We start from the raw sequence: 19976 nt of genomic DNA, 5'->3' as shown, positions 1-19976 counted from the left end.
TGTGATCATCCTAAGACAGAAAACAATACTGTGGGCTTATGAAAGGTAAAATAAATAAATCCTGGGTTAAAAGGATAGTAGGTAGGTAGGTGGGTGGGTAGATAGGGGAACTAAAGGAAATTAAAGGAAAGATAAAGAAAGGCAGTTATGCTGAAGGGAAAGATCCTATGCCCTTGAAAATGCATTTCATCTAATAATGAGATAAAAATTAGCAGAGCTTCAGAAACAGTGTGACTCTCGATGCGACTAAACTTGTACATTTAACTCCACTGTCTTCCAAAACTCCAGTCTCCACTAAAATCACAATAAAGGAACAAAACAAAATAAAATAGAAATGCAAGGACAAAAGGCAACAGAAAAGGGGAAGACAGCAACCATATCTTCCAGATCAGAAAGCAGAAAAGCAAATGACGGCTGACTTAAGGGACTCAAAAAAACTAAGCAGAAAAAGCCAAAAAGGAAACTAATATACGTGACAGAACCCCCAAAAGATTCAGTTATTAGCTATATTGGTACCTCTGGACATGATGGTGAAGGTGGAGCTGAAAACAAGGGGCTTAGATGGAAGTCTGTTTAAGAAGCAGCTGGTCACCTGCCTTACTCCCAATAAGGCCTCAGCCCTTTCCCAACCTTGGCAGAAGACTAGAGGTCTACTGTCTGAAGAATTTAATAGAGGATCTCTGAAACAGCATAGACCACACACAGTCGAGAGGGAGAATACTACAGTGAAAAAAGGTAATAAACTGAAAGTCCTTCTGCAAAACGGAACACTGAAACCTCCAACTAATTATTACTCAGCAACCAAAACATCAAAAGCCAGATCTAATTTTCCAGATTGGAGACCAGATAGTCTTTCCCTGAGTCCCTAATCTGAAATAAAAGACCTAGCCTAGGCAACATGGCAAAACCTCATCTCTACAAAAAATACAAAAAATTAGGCTGGCATAGTGGCACATGCCGATAGTTCCAGCTATTCAGAGGGCTGAGATGGGAGACGCTGGAACCTGGGAAAGTCAAGACTACTGTGAGACATGATCCTGTCACTGCACTCCAGCCTGGAGGACAGAGCAAGACCCTGATTCAAAAAAAAAAAAAAGAAAGAAAGAAAGAAAGGAAGAAAAACAGAGACCCAAACAAATAGTAAAAAAAAAACAAGAAACAGAAAAGGAATGTGGAGAAAGCAGACACTATGCAAGAAGAAAACTTTTTAAAAAAACAATAAAACCTGTCTTTAATTAATATCTTTGAAGACGTGAAAGAAAACAGTGCATCCATGAAACACGAACAGGATGCTATTTTTTTAAAAGGAATATTGAGAAACGAAAAAAAGCTCCTGAAAATCAGAAATACAAAATAAATATAAAATTTAATAGAAGGCTCAGAAGGAAAATAGGAGAGAAAAGAAAACCAAAAGGTCATAATGTAACCTTTAATAGTCCTAGAAAGTAAGAAAATAGAATAAGAAAAGTAATAAAATTTTCAAGAACTGAAGGACTAAGTTTCCAAATTAGAAAAGCCCAATGAATCAGCCCAGAACAATGAATAAAAATAAACTCACACCAAGGAATATCATCGTGAAATTTCATAAACACCAAAGAAAAGAAAAGAATATTAAAACACTTCAGAGTCGGTGGTGGGGAGTAGCTTTAAGACTAAATCAAGAATGAGAATGGCACTGTGGCAACACTGGAAACTAGAAACAAAAGAGCAATGCTTTCAAAATTATAAGAAAAATAAACTCCTACTAGAATTCAATAACCAAACTATTTAAGTATAATGCTGGAAAAAGAGGGGTTTGTTTGGTTGGTTGTTGTTTTTTTCGAGACAGCATCTTGCTCTGTTGCCAGGCTGGAGTGCAGTGGTGTGATCTTGGCTCGCTGCAACCTCCACCTCCCAGGTTCAAGTGATTCTCCTGCCTCAGCCTCCCATGTAGCTGGGAATACATGTGCACACCACCACACCCAGCTAATTTTTGTATTTTTAGTAGAGGCCGGGTTTCACCATGTTGGCCAGGATGGTCTCAATCTCTTGACCTTGTGATCCACCCAACTCGGCTTCCCAAAGTGCTGGGATTATAGGTGTGAGTCACCACACCCAGCCTGTTTGTTTTGAGATGGAGTCTCGCTCTGTCTCCCAGGCTGGAATGCAGTGGTAGAATCATGGCTCACTAAAGCCTCTACCTCCTTGGGCTCAAGCAATCCCCCAATCTCACCTTCTGAGTAGCTGGGACTACAGTTGTGTGGCACCACACCCAGCTAATTTTTGTTGTCCAGGCTGGTCTCAAACTCCTGGGCTCAAGCAATCTTCCCACCTTGGCCTCCCAAAGTGCTAGGATCACAGGTGTGAGCCACTGCACTCAACCAGAACAAAGGGTTTTTACATATAAAAGGTCTCAAAAAAATATTATTCTACTTTTCTCAAGAAGCCACTGCAGGAATTATTCTACCAAAAATACGTAAACCACAATAAAAGAAGAGATAAAATGCAGCAAAGAGGAGGATCAACATAATGGAATGGCAAATGGATTCTCCAAGATAAAAGTGAAGGGTGATCACAGAATGACAGCTACGCAGCAAGCTTATATAGTCTGGCTTCTGGCTCAGAAGCAGGTCAGAAAGCAACAGGAAAATGGTACAGCTACTGTGGAAAACAGCCAGGTGGTTCCTCAAAAAGTTAAACAGAATTACTGTATGACCCAGCAATTCCACTCCTAAGTATATACCCAAAAGAACTGAAAACAGGTATTCAAACAAATATTTGTATACATATGTTCACAGCAGGACTATTCACAATAACCATAAGGTGGGAGCAACCCAAATGTCCATCAGCTGATGAATGGACAGACAAAATATAGCATATTTATACAATGGAATCGTATTCAGCCACAAAAAAGGAATGCAGCACTGATACATGCTATGACATGGATAATTCTTAAAAACATTATGCTAAGTGGAAAAAAAAAACAAACAGATGCAAAAGTTCCTATTGTCTGGCCAGGTGTGGTGGCTCACACCTGTAATGCCAGCACTTTGGGATGCTGAGGCGGGCGGATCACCTGAGGTCGGGAGTTCGAGACTAGCCTGGCCAACCTGGTGAAACCCTGTCTCCTGCTGAGGCAGGAGAATCACTTGAACCCGGGAGGCAGAGGGTGCAGTGAGCTGAGATCATGCCATTGCAACTCCAGCCTGGACGACAAGAGCAAAACTCCATCTCAAAAAAAAAAAGTTCATATTGTACAATTCCATTTATATTAAATATCCATAATAGGTAAATCCATAGAGAAAGAAAGTAGGCTGGAAGTTGCCAGAGCTGGAGAGAAAGCAGAAATAGAAAGTGACTGCTTAATGGAACAGGGTTTCCTTTAGGGATGATAAAATTTTTTGGAACTAGATATAGGTGGTGGTTATAAGACACTGTCAATATACTATATGCCACTAAATTGTGGACTTTTATTTATTTTATTTTTATTTTTTGAGATGGAATCTCACTCTGTCACCCTGACTAGAGTGCAGCAGTGTGATCTCAGCTCAATGCAACCTCCACCTCCTAGGTTCAAGCAATTCTCCTGCATCAGCCTTTCAATTCAAGTAGCTGGGATTACAGCGCCCGCCATCTCACCTGGCTAATTTTTGTATTTTTAGTGGAGACAAGGTTTCGCCATGTTGGCCAGGCTGGTCTCAAACTCCTGATCTCAAGTGATCTGCCCACCTCAACCTCCCAAAGTGCTGGGATTATAGGCGTGAGCCACTGTACCTGGCCTAAATTGTGCACTTTTAAATATTAATTTTATGTTATGCAAATTTTACCTCAAATTTTTTTTAAAAAGAAAGAAAGCTCCTGGAGAGCTCCATGAAGATGAAATTCACAGAATACCTAATGTGTTTTAAATGTATTAAAAAGAGATTTTAATAACTGGGCCAAGGTTTGAGAATGACTTGGTACATAGAAAAGTAAGCAAATGAAAACCAGAAACTCTAAAAACAATAATAACTTTAGGCTGGGTGCAGTGGCTCACACCTGTAATATCAGCACTTTGGTAGGTCAAGGCAGACAGAGGTAAGGCATTCAAGACCAGACTGGCCAACAGGGTGAAACCCCATCTCTACTAAAAATACAAAAATTAGCTAGGCATGGTGGCACAGTCCCATAATCCCAGCTACTTGAGCGGCTGAGACATGAGAATTGCTTGAACCAAGAGGTGGAGGTTGCAGTGATCCAGGATCATACTACTGCACTCCAGCCTGGGCAACAGAGCCAGACTCTGCCTCAAAAATATATATAACAATAACTGTAGCCATGAATAGTATTTACAAAATTATAATAACTCATAGGATTACAGCTCTAAGCAGAATCATGACATAATTATATTGGGGGAAAGGGGACAGAAGTTCAAGTCAGTGATAGAAAGGGAGAAGGGAGAGGTGAAAGAACGAGTTTCTAGTCTTCTGTAGTTGGACTTCAATTTAAAAATACTTAAAAGTAGAAAATTAAAAAGTAGAAGTGTTTTACTACTTAAAAAATAGAAGTAAACACTGAAAGAAATAGCTGTAAGAGTTTAAAGAAGTTGTCTCTGTTGAGTGGGAAATTTTAAAAATAGAGGTGACATTGACGATAGACTGGACAAGGAAAACGTGGCACATATACACCATGGAATATTATGCAGCCATCAAAAACGATGAGTTTGTGTCCTTTGTAGGGACATGGATGAATCTGGAAACCATCATTCTCAGCAAACTGACACAAGAACAGAAAATCAAACACCACATGTTCTCACTCATAGGTGGGTGTTGAACAATGAGAACACATGGACACAGGGAGGGGAGCATCACACACTGAGGTCTGTTGGGGGGGACTAGGGGAGGGACAGAGGGGGATAGGGAGTTGGGGAGGGATCAAATGGGGAGAAATGCAAGATGTAGTTGACAGGGATGGAGACAGCAAATCACATTGTCATGTATGTAACTATGCAATAATCTGCATGTTCTGCACATGTACCCCAGAACCTAGTGCAATAAAACATATTTTTTTAAAATAGGGGTGAAATACCACAGAGAACTTCTATTTTTGTAACAAACTTAATAAAAAGAAAAAGGAAGGGCATAGAAGAATAGCATATACTGGTATTTGTTATGAAAACTAAGCCCCACCCCCATACCACCCTGATTATGCCCGATCTTGTCTGATCTTGGAAGCTAAGCAGGGTCAGGCCTGGTTAGTACTTGGATGGGAGATAACCTGGGAATACTGGGTGCTGTAGGCTTTAAAAAAAGAAAGAAAGAAAACTAAGCTCACCTGGAGAAACTGAGTGAATTCCGTGTAGTTAAGGTGTTTCTTCCGGTTATGCCCAAAATGCAGTCGGATAAATTCACAGTCCCAGTTAAAAGGGATATGATGATGAATAATAGTCTGTCCAAAAATTTCTTTGACATTTTCTTAAAAGGGAAAACAAAAATAAATCAATTATATCTGGAATAGTTTAACCCACTGCAATGTTCCTATAGAAAAAAATTAAGAGAAGTTTTAAAAGTCAATTATTATCTGCTTCTATTAAGATTAACTGTAATTTTTGTGTGTGTGTGTGCCCAGAAACCATGCACAGGAGCACAACTGATACAAAAAATATAATTTTACACTTAAGATTGTGTACCACTGCATATAAGGCCATGAGATTCTTAATTTCTCTTTATTTAATTTTAATTAGAAAGTGATTTCTATCTTACATTGTAAATGGCTGCTACTTTACGTTCTATATAAAATCAATGGTGTTTTCCCAGTTCTTTAAGGAGTTGAATTAAACCCTTTATCAGAAGCATGAATACCTAAATTACAGTATAATGCAATATTTGTCATACTAAGTATGGTTTGATTGAGGCTTGATTATTACATTCATACTAGCCTGAATATGTCTATTGAAGATAGGTATAAGAAATACTATGAAAAGCATATCATTAGCTCAGCAGCAAGCACCTTATTAAAAGCTTCTGATATTGTTAAAAATATGGTCTTGACACAAAGCTTCAAAATCCCCATAAAATCCATGATTATTAGTCTGAACTATTAAAATATTTTAAGATAAGTTAAATTAGTGATTCACTTTTAAATAAAGAGCTAAATGCAGTACACTAATTTTTAGATAGGAACTAGTCACACTGTGTAACATAGAACCAAAACCCTCTGGCAGCTTGTCTTCATGCACTAACAACATCATTCACTTTCTTACACAGTTCTATACTTACTATAAAAGTCAATTCACAAATGACTGGTACTTTAACAAGCATAGACTGGATAAACTAATTTAGAAGCTCATGCCAAAAAAAAAAAAAAAAAAAAAAAAAAAAGTCATGAACAAAGTTAAGAAAGCAGGAAGCCTGTTTTACTGATGTCTTAAGAACAAAATGATTTTCAAATTTAAGCCAATTTTATTAGTGAAAGGTTTTGCCATCAATAGCTATCAGTTATACTAGAGAATTAGTAAATACAAGTTTAAGGTTTTATAATCTCCTCCTATGCTATTTTCTCTAATTTCTGCAAATTCTTTAAATAAGATACTGATCTCATATTGTAAATGGTTTAATGGATTCCCTTTAGTTTTATATATGTATGCTTTTTCTTAATAAAAGCATTACTACTTGGATAGGGGAATGTAAAAATTCTGAACTGGACGTTCTACCAGTCTAGACTCAATATAACAGCTCTGAATAGATTACAGCAATCAGCAAAACTGGAAGACGGCATTGCATGTCACTGAAGAGATGGGATTCTCATCTTTTCTTTCAAAAGGAATGCAGGATTCATTTCTTGCCTAAGTAGTGACAAATACTTCAGAGTTTTCAAATAGGTCAAGTTATTTTCACCTTACGTAAATAAAAATGTTTAAAGTAAAGAATTAAACCAATAGGAATTTATGAGATCCTGGTTTCTAATCAACACAAAAGATGACTCTTAAATCTATGTGAAACTTCCAAGTTGTAAAATATGTTCATGTTTATAAAACAATTAAAATAATAAAGGTAGCAGCAATATTTAGGACTACAAATATTGTAGCCGATCATGACAGACTTTTAGGTTCTTTCTAGATTAATTAATTAGCTGTTTCTAGTCCCAAATTAATTAATTTCTTATTTTTAAGGTCTGACAAAAAGAACTGTTTTGCCTTCACATTAAAAAAAATTAAAATTAATGGAGAGCAAATTAGAATAACAAATTACTATATTTAATTAAGTAACATTATGATTATTAAAGGGAATAGTTATTTCATGGTAACCTTTTAAAGGTTATTTCAAGTTAAAATACAATTATTGGATAATAAAATGTATATATGCTACCTAACTTTTGTATGATAGAATGAAATTGAATCCCTTTTATATAATCAACAAATATCAGAATCTCAAATGTGAAACTATATAAAATAAAGTCCAAAATGCAAAAGGATTTAAGCTAAGAAAATTTAATTATCTATAAAAAAATTTTTGGCCAGGGACGGTGGCTCATACCTGTAATCCAGACTTGGGAGGCCAAGGCAGGTAGATTACAAGCTCAGGAGTTTGAAAGGAACCTGGCCCCCATCTGAAACCCTGTCTTTACTAAAAATATAAAAATCAGCCAGGCATGTTGGCACACACCTGTAGCCCCATCTACTCAGGAGGCTGAGGCAGGAGGGATGCAGAGATTGCAGTGAGCCGAGATCATGCCACTGCACTTCAGCATGGGCGACAGAGCAAGACTCCATCTCAAAAAAAAAAAAAAAAAAAAAAAATTCTACTATCACAAAAAGGGTATTTATGAACTAAATTTATAATGTATAATTTACATCTGGAAAATATCTCTAATAAAAACTTTATATCCTATTTCATAAACTTCTTAGCCATCTCTAAATAAGATCTTAGAATGTCTCTGAAACAATTAAATGATGGTGTAAAGTAGTCATAGTGATCTCCCCAAATACATAAGTGTCATTTCCATGAGTATATGGACATTTTCTACTTCTCCCAAAGTGATCACTTGATGGCTTTGTATATGGTTTTGTTATGATCATTATTATATGCTGTGGTTTACTGATCCTGATACTTTTAGGGTTTTTTAAAAAATCATAGACTACTATAATTACTAGAACTGATAAGATTACAAACCTACGCTGGCACTTCTGGAGATGTATTCTACTTCTCTTCTGTTGTTACTGTTTTTACTACCAATTGACTGAGGCTAATTCAGACACACAGAAATACTTAGTAGTATTGTTTTAGGTCCAATTCATAAATCATTACTTTACTTTTATCAGAATGTGCTTATAAAATTATATAAAAGCTCCAGAACTGGAGAGCTGATACTTGTGTGAGGGAATAACTCAAACAGCTGGCTTTTTTATGTTACCCAGTTTTATCAGGTCCTACATGACATGAAAGGGAATACCAATAGTCTCAAATATACCAAATACATCTAATTGAAACTGCACAGCAAGTTCCACTCAACCCCAGAGAGAATCCCGTCTTTCCAGTGGCAAACAAGGATCTTTTTTGCCATGTTTAAGAAGGCTATTTCTGTGGCATAGTTCTGGTCTTGAAGAAAGGGAGATGACAGTCACATCTTATTGGCAGCAAAATCACGATCTAGTATTTTATACTAGGTTAGCATAACTAAGAGAAACAGGAATCCATTCGTTTTCTGACATATAGAAAACAACAGACAACTTTTTCACTTCCTGCAGAGCATGGGCTTATGAAAAGGATGCTTTATACTTTCATTGAAAAGGGAACTAGGGCCAGATACAAAAGTAGCCTGTCATTATGTTCTCTTTGCTCAAAGGAGAGGAGCACAGTGATTTGTCAGGAGAGCAGGTAATGGTGACAACTGTGATTAAGTAAAAAATGTTCACAGATGTGTAACATTAGTCAGTTTGGCTGTATCAGTCACTTATGATGATTAGACTACATGAAATACACATTGAAGCATATATATTATGTAAATATGTCTTAACAGAGGTTTTAATTTCCCCAGCAGCCCATACTGTGTCTCCCCATCTCATCCACCCTCATCCCTCCCCTGTTCTTATGGGCACTTCCTACTGGTCTTGTTCACCTTTCTGCAGTACAAAATTACCTCTGACCGGGGCTGGCACTCTTCTCCAAGACTGCCACCATGCCTGTTCCATGAATGAGCCTGGAAGGAGCTGCTGTACCAACGGTGTGGCCAGAGAACTCCTCCTGTAGGTATACAAGCCATCAGCCCTGTGACACAGCCCACCTACCATCAGCCCAATGACATCCTTATTCCAAGGATTCCAGCCCAGCAGGAGCCACTATGTCCAACTTATAGGCTTGAGACCAAACGTTCTTATTGTCAGAGGGAAAAGTTCCTCAATAGCTGAGTTTCACCTGCATAGTACTTAAAGTGAAGTCAGAGAGGCATTTAAGACTCCCACCATTAACCGTGAATATCCTTGCATATAACTGAACAAAAACAATGGTGAGACTTGTAGAAGTGAAGAGTTTTTCAGTGAAGGAAAAACTGGGGGGAAAGAAGAGGAACAACTGGGAGGCCAAAAAAGAAAACAAAGGAAAACAAACAACAACAACAACAAAAAGACCAACAACAGGAACTTGTAGAGGAAGTCCCAACCAACATGGCATGTAGACTCAGTCCCAGACTTCTGGGTTCTACTCTCAGGTGAGCATTAGTTTCCTGAATGACCTCCTGTTTCTCTGAAAGTATTTCTATTAGTCCTTTACCTACCTCTGGAAGGGACTACTGTACTTTCAATACAATAGTCCTGCTGTCAAATATATGTAAAATTCCATTTCTCAGGAAAGATGAGTTCACATTTAAAGACTATCTATTGGTTGGGCGTGGTGGCTCACGCCTGTAATCCCAGCCTTTTGGGAGTCCGAGGCAGATGGATCACCTGAGGTTATGAGTTTGAGACAAGCCTTGCCAACATGGTGAAACCCTATCTCTACTAAAAAAACAAAGTATTAGTTGGCATGGTGGCACATATCTATAGTCCCACCTACTTGGAAAGCTGAGGCAGGAGGATCACTTGAACCTGGGAGGTGGAGGTTGCAGTGAGCAGAGACTGCACTACTGCACTCTAGCCTGGGTGACACAGCAAGATCCTGTCTCAAAATACATACATATATACATACTTACATAAATAAAGACTGTCTACTATTATTGAAACTAGACGCTTCAACAGTCTATCATCAAATAGCATAAAAACTAATAACACTCCATCCTTTTTTTAACCTTGAACTTTTAAGCTACTCTAGTAGCCTTGAGTACAAAAACAACAAATAAAAATTATCTGCAATATCTGAAAGCAATACAAAGAAAAAAATATTAAAAATTCTTCCTAATTTAATTTGAATACCCAGGTGAAGCTCTACATCCTACCAAATTAAACTAGGTATTTATTATTATAGAATGTTCATTTCTTTTTATAAGAGTCGTGCTTTGTCATGCAGGCTGAAGTCAGTGGTGTGATCTTGGCTCACTGCAACCACTGCCTCCCAGGTTCAAGAGATTATCCCACCTCAGCCTCCCAAGCAACTGGGGTTACAGGCACACACCACCATAACTGGCTACTTCTTCTGCATTTTTAGTAAAAACAGGGTTTCACCATGTTGTCCAGCATGGTCTTGAACTCCTGGTCTCAAGTGATCCTCCTGCCTCGGCCTCCCAAAGTACTAGGATTAGAGGCATGAGCCACTATGCCTGGTTGCCATAGAATTCCTTTTTTTTTTTTTTTTTTTTTTTTTGAGACAGAGTTCTCGCTCTGTCACCCAGGCTGGAATGCAGTGGTATGATCTTGGTGGACTGAAACCTCTGACTCCTGGGTTCAAACAATTCTCCTGCCTTAGCCTCCCAAGTAGCTGGGATTATAGGTGCATGCCACCACGCTGTATTTTGTTTTTTTGCCAGAGATGGGGTTTCACCATGTTGGACAGGGTGATCTTTATTTATTTATTTTTTTAATTGAGACTGAGTCTCACTCTGTCACCCAGGCTGGAGCGCAGTGGCACAATCTTGGCTCACTGCAACATCCACCTCCCGGTTTCAAGCAATTCTCCTGCCTCAGCCTCTCGTAACTGGGATTACAGGCATGTGCCACCATGCCCAGTTATTTTTTTTTGTATTTTTAGTAGAGATGGGGGTTTCACCATATTGGTCAGGCTGGTCTCGAACTCCTGACGTTGTGATCTGCCTGCCTCAGTCTCCCAAACTGCTGGGATTACAAGTGTGAGCCACCTTGCCCAGCCTGGCCAGTCTGGTCTTGAACTCCTGACCTCAGGTGATCCTCCCGCCTTGGCCTTCCAAAGTGCTAGGATTACAGCCATGAGCCACTATGCCCAGCCACCACAGAATTTCATATAATTTCATGTCTATAGCTTTGTTTCCAGTGAGAAAGTGTACATTTTTCATAACTATACTTCCATCTCCTGACTCTTTAAATAACAGCAGTAGTTTTGTCTAAACCACCCCAATTTATTCTCTCCAGGGAAAAGAGCCCATTTCAGAAGCACAAATGGAACACATTTTTATTTACTATACATATTAATGGTCAAGCATAGTACTACTTTTTTTTTTTAATCCCTGCTTTTTTTTTTGAGATGGAGTCTTGCTCTGTCACCAGGCTAGAGTGCAGGGGCACAATCTTGGCTCACTGCAACCTCTGCCTCTCGGGTTCAAGTGATTCTCCCGCCTCAGCCTCCCGAATAGCTGGGATTACAGGCATGCGCCACCATGCCCGGGTAATTTTTAATTTTTAGTAGAGATGGGGTTTCACCACCTTGGCCAGGCTGGTCTTGAATTCCTGACCTCATGATCTGCCCACCTCAGCCTCCCAAAGTGCTGGGATGACAGGCGTAAGCCACTGCGCCCAGCCAGAATCCCTGCTTTTTGAGGTTTCTTCAGTCAGGGGGCGAGGATGTGTCCTTGAAAAAGTTTACTTTGAAGAGTCTCCATTCCTAGGCAAACACCAAATTTGGAACACAATGTTGATGTTAATAGAGAACTCAGAACATATAACATGTTTCATACTCATTTTATTAGTTAACAGACAACAGTTTGTTGTTCTTAAAAGAAAAAAAAAGAGATTAAATCTTGATTAAGGCAATTTTTTTTTGAGACAGGGTTTCACTCCAGTCACCCAGGTTGAAGTGCAATGGCACCATCTCAACTCATTGCACCCTCCATCTCCTAGGCTCAAGCAATCCTCCTGCCTCAGCCTCCTGAGTAGCTGGGACTACAGCAACACGCTATCATGCCCAGCTAATTTTTGTATTTTTCATAGGAACAGGATTTCACCATGTCACCCATACTGTTCTTGAACTCCTGGGCTCAGCGATCAACTCACTTTGGCATTCCAAACTACTGGGATGACAGATGAGAGCCACTGCACCTAGCTTCTTTGTTTTTTAACCTGGATTTTAAATGTATGGCAGCTACTGACAACACAATGTAGTGTAACTGCTTATCTAGGTTACCTCAATCTAATACTACTGAATAGGATCTCCAGTATACTTGTGGACAGTAGTGAGACCAAGGCAAACTTACACTGTATCTAGCACATACCAGTCATGCAATGGCCTCTACAAGGCTCATGCCACCTGGCGGTAACAGATATACAAGCCATTAAGTAATCATCCACAGCATGCATTAGAAGTTTTATTACAGAAATATCAAAGAGGAAACAATGAACTAATATTTTATTCACTCTTCAAAAAAACTCCTGAACCCTTTCCTGAGGTTTCACATTCTGAAATGGATTTCCAAGGCCTCAATCTAAGTCCTCTCCCCAAGAGCGGAGGCATCTTTAACACACAAAAAAAAACCTGATATAAGCACTCAAGTAAATGTTCAATATTACTGCTTATATAAATACTTGCAAAGATACACATAGTTTAAGTATAAATTTGATGTGTATAAAAATCGTATCTAAAAAGACAAAAGCATAGATGAGAACAATATATACAAGTACACAGATAACATTATCATCACAGTCTACAAGAGATGCTGATGGCATAACAGGTTTTGTCCACTTTGCTACACCTTGCATCTAGTATTGCCTTCCAACTTTCTCTCATGTGCGCAAGAGAAAACTATAACTAGCTCCAAACTAAAAAACAGAATGCCATTTGGTGAAAAGGATTTATTTAGAATGGATCTAAAATTTCCTTTTACCTAAACATGTGCCTGTAAGTATATAAGCACAATTCATTTTATTAAGTGGGTACAAACATGAAAACTGACCTTCACCCCAGATCCAAAATCCTATAAAAATAAACTTCAAGTTAATTATTTCCTTATGCAGAAATTCTATTGTCTTGAATATGGCTCAAAATAAGTAGGCCCTAGAAACCTTGTTAAATGGCATTTGTTACAACAGTTTCAATATTTGTCTTCTTAAAAATATGAAATTAAACTGTCTTTTATTATTTCTTTCATCCTAGTTAAGGAAATTGGTCTGAAAGTGGATCCTTAAAACTAGGAAGGCAGGGACAGAAGGTGAAATGGTCAAAGTCCTTAGGAAATAGGTGAGCACCATCAAGAGTATCAACCAGCTAGCCAGGGAACCCACAACAGAAACAGCGTACAACTTTAAAAAAATTTTTTTTATTTTAAAGACAAGGTTTCATTATGTTGTGCAAGCTGACCTCAAACTTGGGGCTCAAAAGATCCTCCCACCTCAGCCTCCCAAGGAGCTGGGACTACAGATATGCATGACTACATCTGGCTTTATCTTTTTCTTATACCATAATAATATTCCTGTCTCTAGATTACAGAGCAAAAGAATGAAAGCAAGATTCTAGAGGGCTTATATGTCCTTTAGTTTATACCAGGTCCTGCAAAAATTAAAACTGATTTGTGTTTAATACTAATTATATTTCTTAAATTCTAACTCATCATAAATCATAGTCTGAAAGAAAAACAGAAGACCTATAAAAAGCTAAAGTTGGCTGGGCACAATGGCACATGCCTGTAATCTCAGCACTTTGGGAGGCCAAGGTGAGCCAATCACCTGAGGTCAGGAGTTCGAGATCGGCCAGCCTGGCCAACATGGCAAAACCCCTACTAAAAATTCAAAAATTAGCTGGGCGTGGTGATGGATGCCTGTAATCCCAGCTACCAGGAAAGCTGAACCAAAAGAATTACTTGAACCCACGAGGCAGAGGTTGCAGTCAGCCGAGATCGCGCCATTGCACTCCAATCTGGGTGACAGAGTGAGACTCTGTCTCCAAAAAAAAAAAAAAAAGAAAAAAAATCTAAAATTGAGATCAAATAACTACAAGCTTTCATTTACATTAAATAAGGTATATATGTGTGTGTGTGGGTGTGTGTGTGGGTGTGGGTGGGTGTGGGTGTGGGTGTATACACACACACACACACACACACACCCCCACACACACACATATATTTTTAAAGATAGGGTTTCACCATATTGGTCAGGCTGGTCTCGAATTCCTGACCTCAAGTGATCTGCCCACCTCAGCCTCCCAAAGTGCTGGGATTACAGGCGTGAGCCACCAAATAAGGTATATATAAACGTAGCTACTTCCTACACTCATTTTAATCTACTTATCAACAATGGCATGTGTCTTTACTGTTAAGTTAGTCTTGACAGTCTGTTGGATGAAGTGACTTGAGTGACTAATTTTATATAATAGAAACTGCGGAGAGTAACTAAATGGAGAAGACACAAAGAACCAGGATATTAAGGTAGAGAGAGAACATAAATTAGAATTTGGTTGTGAGATCTAATTCTTAATGCACACAGGATATAAGCAGAGGGCACTGTCACTAACTCAGACAACTGTATCCAGTTACTTCCCAAGCATTTCTGCATCACATTTGTGATACATTCATGTTAACCATGTACTACTAGCAATGCTGCATTTTCTAGTTTCACACGTGAGCATGTATACATGGTTAATGTATGTACATGTGTACACACATGTGTACATGGTTAACATATGTACTACCAGTAATGCTGCATTTTCTAGTTTCACACATGCTCACATGTGTGAAATTAGAAAATGCAGCATTACTGGTAGTACATGGTTAACGTGAATGAGATGATGGAGGTTTTGTGCTTTAAACTACAAATCTAGGTGTTTCTGAGGAAAGTTAACATTCTTCAGGAGGCAAAATGTTCAAGGCTTGCTCCAAAGGAGGAGGATGCCAAGATTTATATGCAAACTTCTAAAGAACTCTGCACAGCACTTTGGGAGGCCGAGGCAGGAGGACCATGAGGTCAAGAGTTCAAGACCAGCCTGGCCAACATGGTGAGACCCTGTCTCTACTAAGAATATATAAATTAGCGGGTGTAGTGGCATGTGCCTGTAATCCCAGCTACTTAGGAGGCTGAGACAGGAGACTTGCTTGAACGTGGGAGGCAAAGGTTGCAGTAAGCCAAGATCACGCCACCGCACTCCAGCCTAGGCGACAGAGCAAGACTCCGTTTTAACAATAACAAAAAACACTCCGTATAGCATTTTTTTGGAATGTCTTCTCATACTGTCATACAGAAGATAATTAAGTCAATGGGCAGAAGGAAGGAAACAATCAATGCCAAGCTAGAAAATGTGCCTACCAAGGTCATGGTCAAGGCACTACTACTGGTCCTTCTGATGGACTTGTACTTTCTGACCACTTTGACCATTCCAGTGATACTTCTTCCTTTGAGGTTAACTAAAGGACATCCATTTTAGAACTCAAACACCGCAGTGAATAAGGGTTTAATGCCATAGCTCAGGGAAAGCCTGATTTTCAAGGGTTTTTCTACAAATATCCATGCCAATTCACACTATAAAAGGGGCTTAAGTTTAATTTTGCAAGATGAAAAATTTCTGAAGATCTGTTTCACAACAATATTAATATACTTAACACTACTAAACTGTACATTTAAAATGGTTAAGATGGTAAATTTTATGTTATGTGTTTTTTGCCTCAGTAAAAACAATTCAAATATATTTAAAAGGTGGGGGCAGTATTCAAGGTCCTTGAAAATATACTACATGGTTTTTACTGAAAAAAAATGTTGCAGGAAAAATTAGCCAGTACTTTTACTAAACATAGACTAATTTCTGTAAACAAGTGTCTTTAATATATGGTTACAAATAAAAATCCTAGTGTATATCCTTGTGAAACATCAACAATGTGTTAGATTATGTATCTACTAGAGGATTTAAGTCAATTTCTACATTCAACTGAGATGGCAATTTTAATATTCTAGCCTTATTTCCTAAAACTGAAATCTAGAATTCAGGTTCAGAGAACACTAAGTTTGCCTTGATATCCTTCTTCAGTTCCATTCTTGGTGTTACAATGGCATAGTAGCCATTTTCCAAGGATGCTACAGAGAAGCTCTGAACTCCCTATCCAAAAAAATCACTTAAAGAATGAGAAAATTGTTTCACGTTGTTCACAGTCTACCTCATAAGGAATTTTGCCCAGGCTGGCCCAGAACAAGAAAAATCTTACACCATGTATTTTAGGAATGTGAAAGTGTCAGTGACTCAATGAGCTAAAGCAACAGCATTCCTACATTTCTTCATCTTTGTCAACAGTTTAATGTTTTGAAGAAAATAAAGCCATCTTTATCTGCATACATCCTTTTAGGATATTCGATTATGGATCAGGTCCTAAATCAGCAGTAATCTATATTTAGTTACTAGATTTAGCAACTGAAGACTGGACCAGCATCACTAACTTTACTTATCACTTACAATCTTCTTTTTCCCTTACCAAATGTCACCTCTCCATTTCCACTCTTGTCAAACAACTGGAAAGCCACTATGAACATGGAATCTGGAGCACATAAAACGGATTCAAATGCCAAAAACTCTTGATAGGAGATCAGCCTGAAATAAAATATAAATGTCATTGGCTGGTGAAGAAAGGGAAAGCATCAGGCCATTTAATCTGCCTTTATTATATGAACTGTAGGCAAAGGGTAACCAAATTGATAAAGGGTAGTTTCTTTCTATAGAGGTATTTCAAATAAGGAAGGAAAGGAGAATTAGAATATTGCCCTTTTGTAAGCCCCTAGCAAATTAAACTGGGCAATAATCAATAGCTCCTAACTTCATTAAGAGAGAGAGAACCAGGCAAAATATAATTAAGCCTGAATTTGATCAAGTCTTTGGATCAAAGTTTCTCAACTGTTGATATTTTAAGTTGGATAATTCTTTGTTGCAGGGGTTTCCTGTGCCTTGTATCATTTTTAGCAGCATCCCTGGCCTCCACCCACTAGATGCCAATAGCATCCCTTAGTTGTGACCAGCAAAAATGTCTCCAGATATTGCCAATATCCCCCCGGAGAACAGTGGAGAACCACTGCTCTAGATCTAATCATTAATTTATAGAAAATACAATGGACAAAGGAACATGTTCACCACCACCACATAAATGCAGACTGTAGGAAACAACAGAAGAGACATTCCACAGTTGCAGAAAAATAAATTTTAAAGACGCTATGAAGAGGATTCTTTTTTTTTAAAGGGGCCATGCCAATCTCTGTATCATTCCAACTTTAGTGTATGTGCTGCTGAAGCAAGCACAGGGAATCTCAATCTTAAAAAACCTAAGAGATATAAAAATTAATCACAATGTACATCCTTATTTGGATTCCAATTTAAACAAAGAAAAAAAGTTTTTTAATTTATAAGACAATCAGGGAAATGGAAATACTGACATAATGCAAATGCTGGATGATATTAAGAAATAAATGTTTCTAGGAGGTTTTTGTGGTTGTTAAGCATTCTTATCTTTTAGAGATATACAGCAAGACACTTAAAATGAAATACATCATCTAGAAGTTGCTTCAAAATAATCCAAAGGATGGAGACAAAATGGAGGTATAAATTTAATTATTATGGTAATGATCAAAAGTAGGTGATGAGTTCATAGAATTTACATTATTCTCTGTGTTATACATGTTTGAAATGTCACTAATAAAAATTTTGGCCAGGCACAGTGGCTCACATCTGTAATTCTAATACTTTGGGAAGCCCAGGCAGGAGGACTGCTTGAGCCCAGGAGTTTGCGACCAACCTGGGCAACATAGGGAGACTCCATCTCTACAAAAAGTAAAAATAAAAAATTAGCTGGGCATGGTGGTTCACACCTATAATACCAACTACTCGGGAGGCTAAGGTGGGAGGATTGCTTGAGCCCAGGAAGTAGGGGCTGTAATAAGCCATGATCACGGCACTGCACTCCAGCCTGGGCGAAAGAGCAAACTCTGTCTCAATAAATAAATAAATAAAAATAAAACTTTTAGAGGCAGGGTGCAGTGGCTCACACCTGTAATCCCAGCACTTTGGGAGGCTGAGGCAGGCAGATCACTTGAGCTCAGGAGTCAAGAGCAGCCTAGGCAATATGGCAAAACCCTGTCTCTACCAAAAAATACTAAAATAGCCAGGTGTGGTGGTGTGCACCTGCAGTGCCAACTACTTGGAAGACTGAAGTGGGAGGACAGTGTAAGCCCAGGAGACGGAGGTTGCAGTGAGCCGAGATCGTGCCACTGCACTCCAGCCTGGGTAACAGAGCCAGAGCCTGTCTAAAAAAAAATTTTTTTTATTATTTAGAAATAAAAATGTTAAAAGGAAAAAATAAAACAAAAAAGGTGGGAGCCAGGTGCAATGCCATGCACCTGTAGTTTCAGCTGCTCAGGAGGATGAGGCATGAGGATTTGAGCCCAGCAGTTCAAGACTGTAGTATGCAATGCTGGTGCCTGTGGATAGCCACTGCACTCCACCTGGGTAACAGAGTGAGACCCATTTCAAAACATAACAAAAAGTGCAGAAACTCATACTGGTTTTCTAGAACTTAATGAATCCTATAATACTCAAGGTTATAAAATTAATCAGTGGTCAAAACTACACAGAAATTGCTTTCAGTGACCTTACAAAGCCAGCATATGCCAGCTTCATCATCCTTCATAGCAAGCCTGCTACAAAGATTCCATATCATCTTGCTGCTCATAAGGAATGAGTGTCCAAGTAACAGCATTATAAAAATCTGTCTCATATGCACACAGATCTGCATAGTGGTCTTCAATGAAGTATTTTCCTAAGAAACTAATCTTTCTTTAATTGTCCAATGTTAACTATTCTATATATTTCAAAATGTGTTAATTGATACAAGGATTTTCTATAGTATATCTTTCATGCAATTTCTGTTTGAGGAAGAAAAAAAACTGACCAATAATTTTAAAAATAAAAAAATAGGCTGATTGTGGGTTTTCTTTTAAAAGGTATAGCACATCGGTATTTACAAAATAGTATCAGGAATTGGACATAAAAAATACACCTACCCTGAAATACAGAATATGTAGCTTTAAAACATATTTCATGTTCAGTAGTAAAACCTTCTATATTTATGAGAAGGGGCCAAAAACTTCTTCCTGAACTAGCAAACGTCACAAACTATCAGCAGGCAGACTGAATTTGGTCCACAGATGTGTTTTCTTCGGCGTGCAAAGTACTATTTTTTAGCTGCATTAGTTGACATTAAGAAATCACAAGATTTCCCATAAATATTCAGTTTTCTGGTTTCTTTTGAAAATTTGCAAGCTTGGACAACACTAGGTTTCTGGTCCCAAGTAGCACCAGCCCCCTGAAGACAAGCAGTCTTTCTCCTCCAGAAGGGCGTCCAACCAGGGCTCATCAGTTATCTACAGACCACACTGTCCTTGTGGGTTTGAGACTCTTGTCACATAGGTTTCCAATTAAGTAGCCCTTTGTTTAAAACACAAAGTCTATGGAATTTACTAAATATCTACATTTTGTCTGTCAGCATATTCAAAAAGGCAAATTATACATTCAGGCAACTTTTGAGCCAGAAGGACCCTTAGAATTGCAAAAGTTAAGTGATCTTCCTCAAAAACATTCAGCAAATCAGTGAGTCTACTTTAAGACTCCTAACTCCTGCCTTCAATTTGGAGTTCTCCCATTACTGTACGCCTCCTAATCCTCTCT

The 19976-nt window shown here is 38.4% G+C and overlaps 1 protein-coding gene and 1 non-coding gene across 5 annotated transcripts in view; both read right to left on the bottom strand.

Annotated features, from left to right (window-relative positions):
* Positions 1-19976, bottom strand: part of SLC25A12 (solute carrier family 25 member 12) — a 231767-nt gene that overhangs the window by 58542 nt on the left and 153249 nt on the right. For 3 of the 4 annotated variants that reach the window (XM_074399466.1, XM_074399467.1, XM_003921874.4), the window contains exons 4-5: positions 16741-16856; positions 5293-5432 (exon numbers count right to left, since the gene is read on the bottom strand). In XM_074399466.1, the coding sequence (XP_074255567.1) occupies positions 5293-5432; positions 16741-16856 (256 nt within the window). Of the gene's footprint in view, positions 1-5292; positions 5433-9096; positions 9201-16740; positions 16857-19976 lie in introns of those variants that run through there. The other variant, XM_074399468.1, reaches the window with a different exon arrangement.
* LOC120364441 (U6 spliceosomal RNA) lies at positions 17452-17555 on the bottom strand. The gene has a single exon (XR_005579697.1). It is a non-coding gene; the product is annotated as a U6 spliceosomal RNA (small nuclear RNA).

This window comes from Saimiri boliviensis, chromosome 5 (assembly GCF_048565385.1).
Source record: "Saimiri boliviensis isolate mSaiBol1 chromosome 5, mSaiBol1.pri, whole genome shotgun sequence".
Lineage (NCBI taxonomy): Eukaryota > Metazoa > Chordata > Mammalia > Primates > Cebidae > Saimiri > Saimiri boliviensis.
This window is presented reverse-complemented; position numbering and strand designations above follow the sequence as displayed.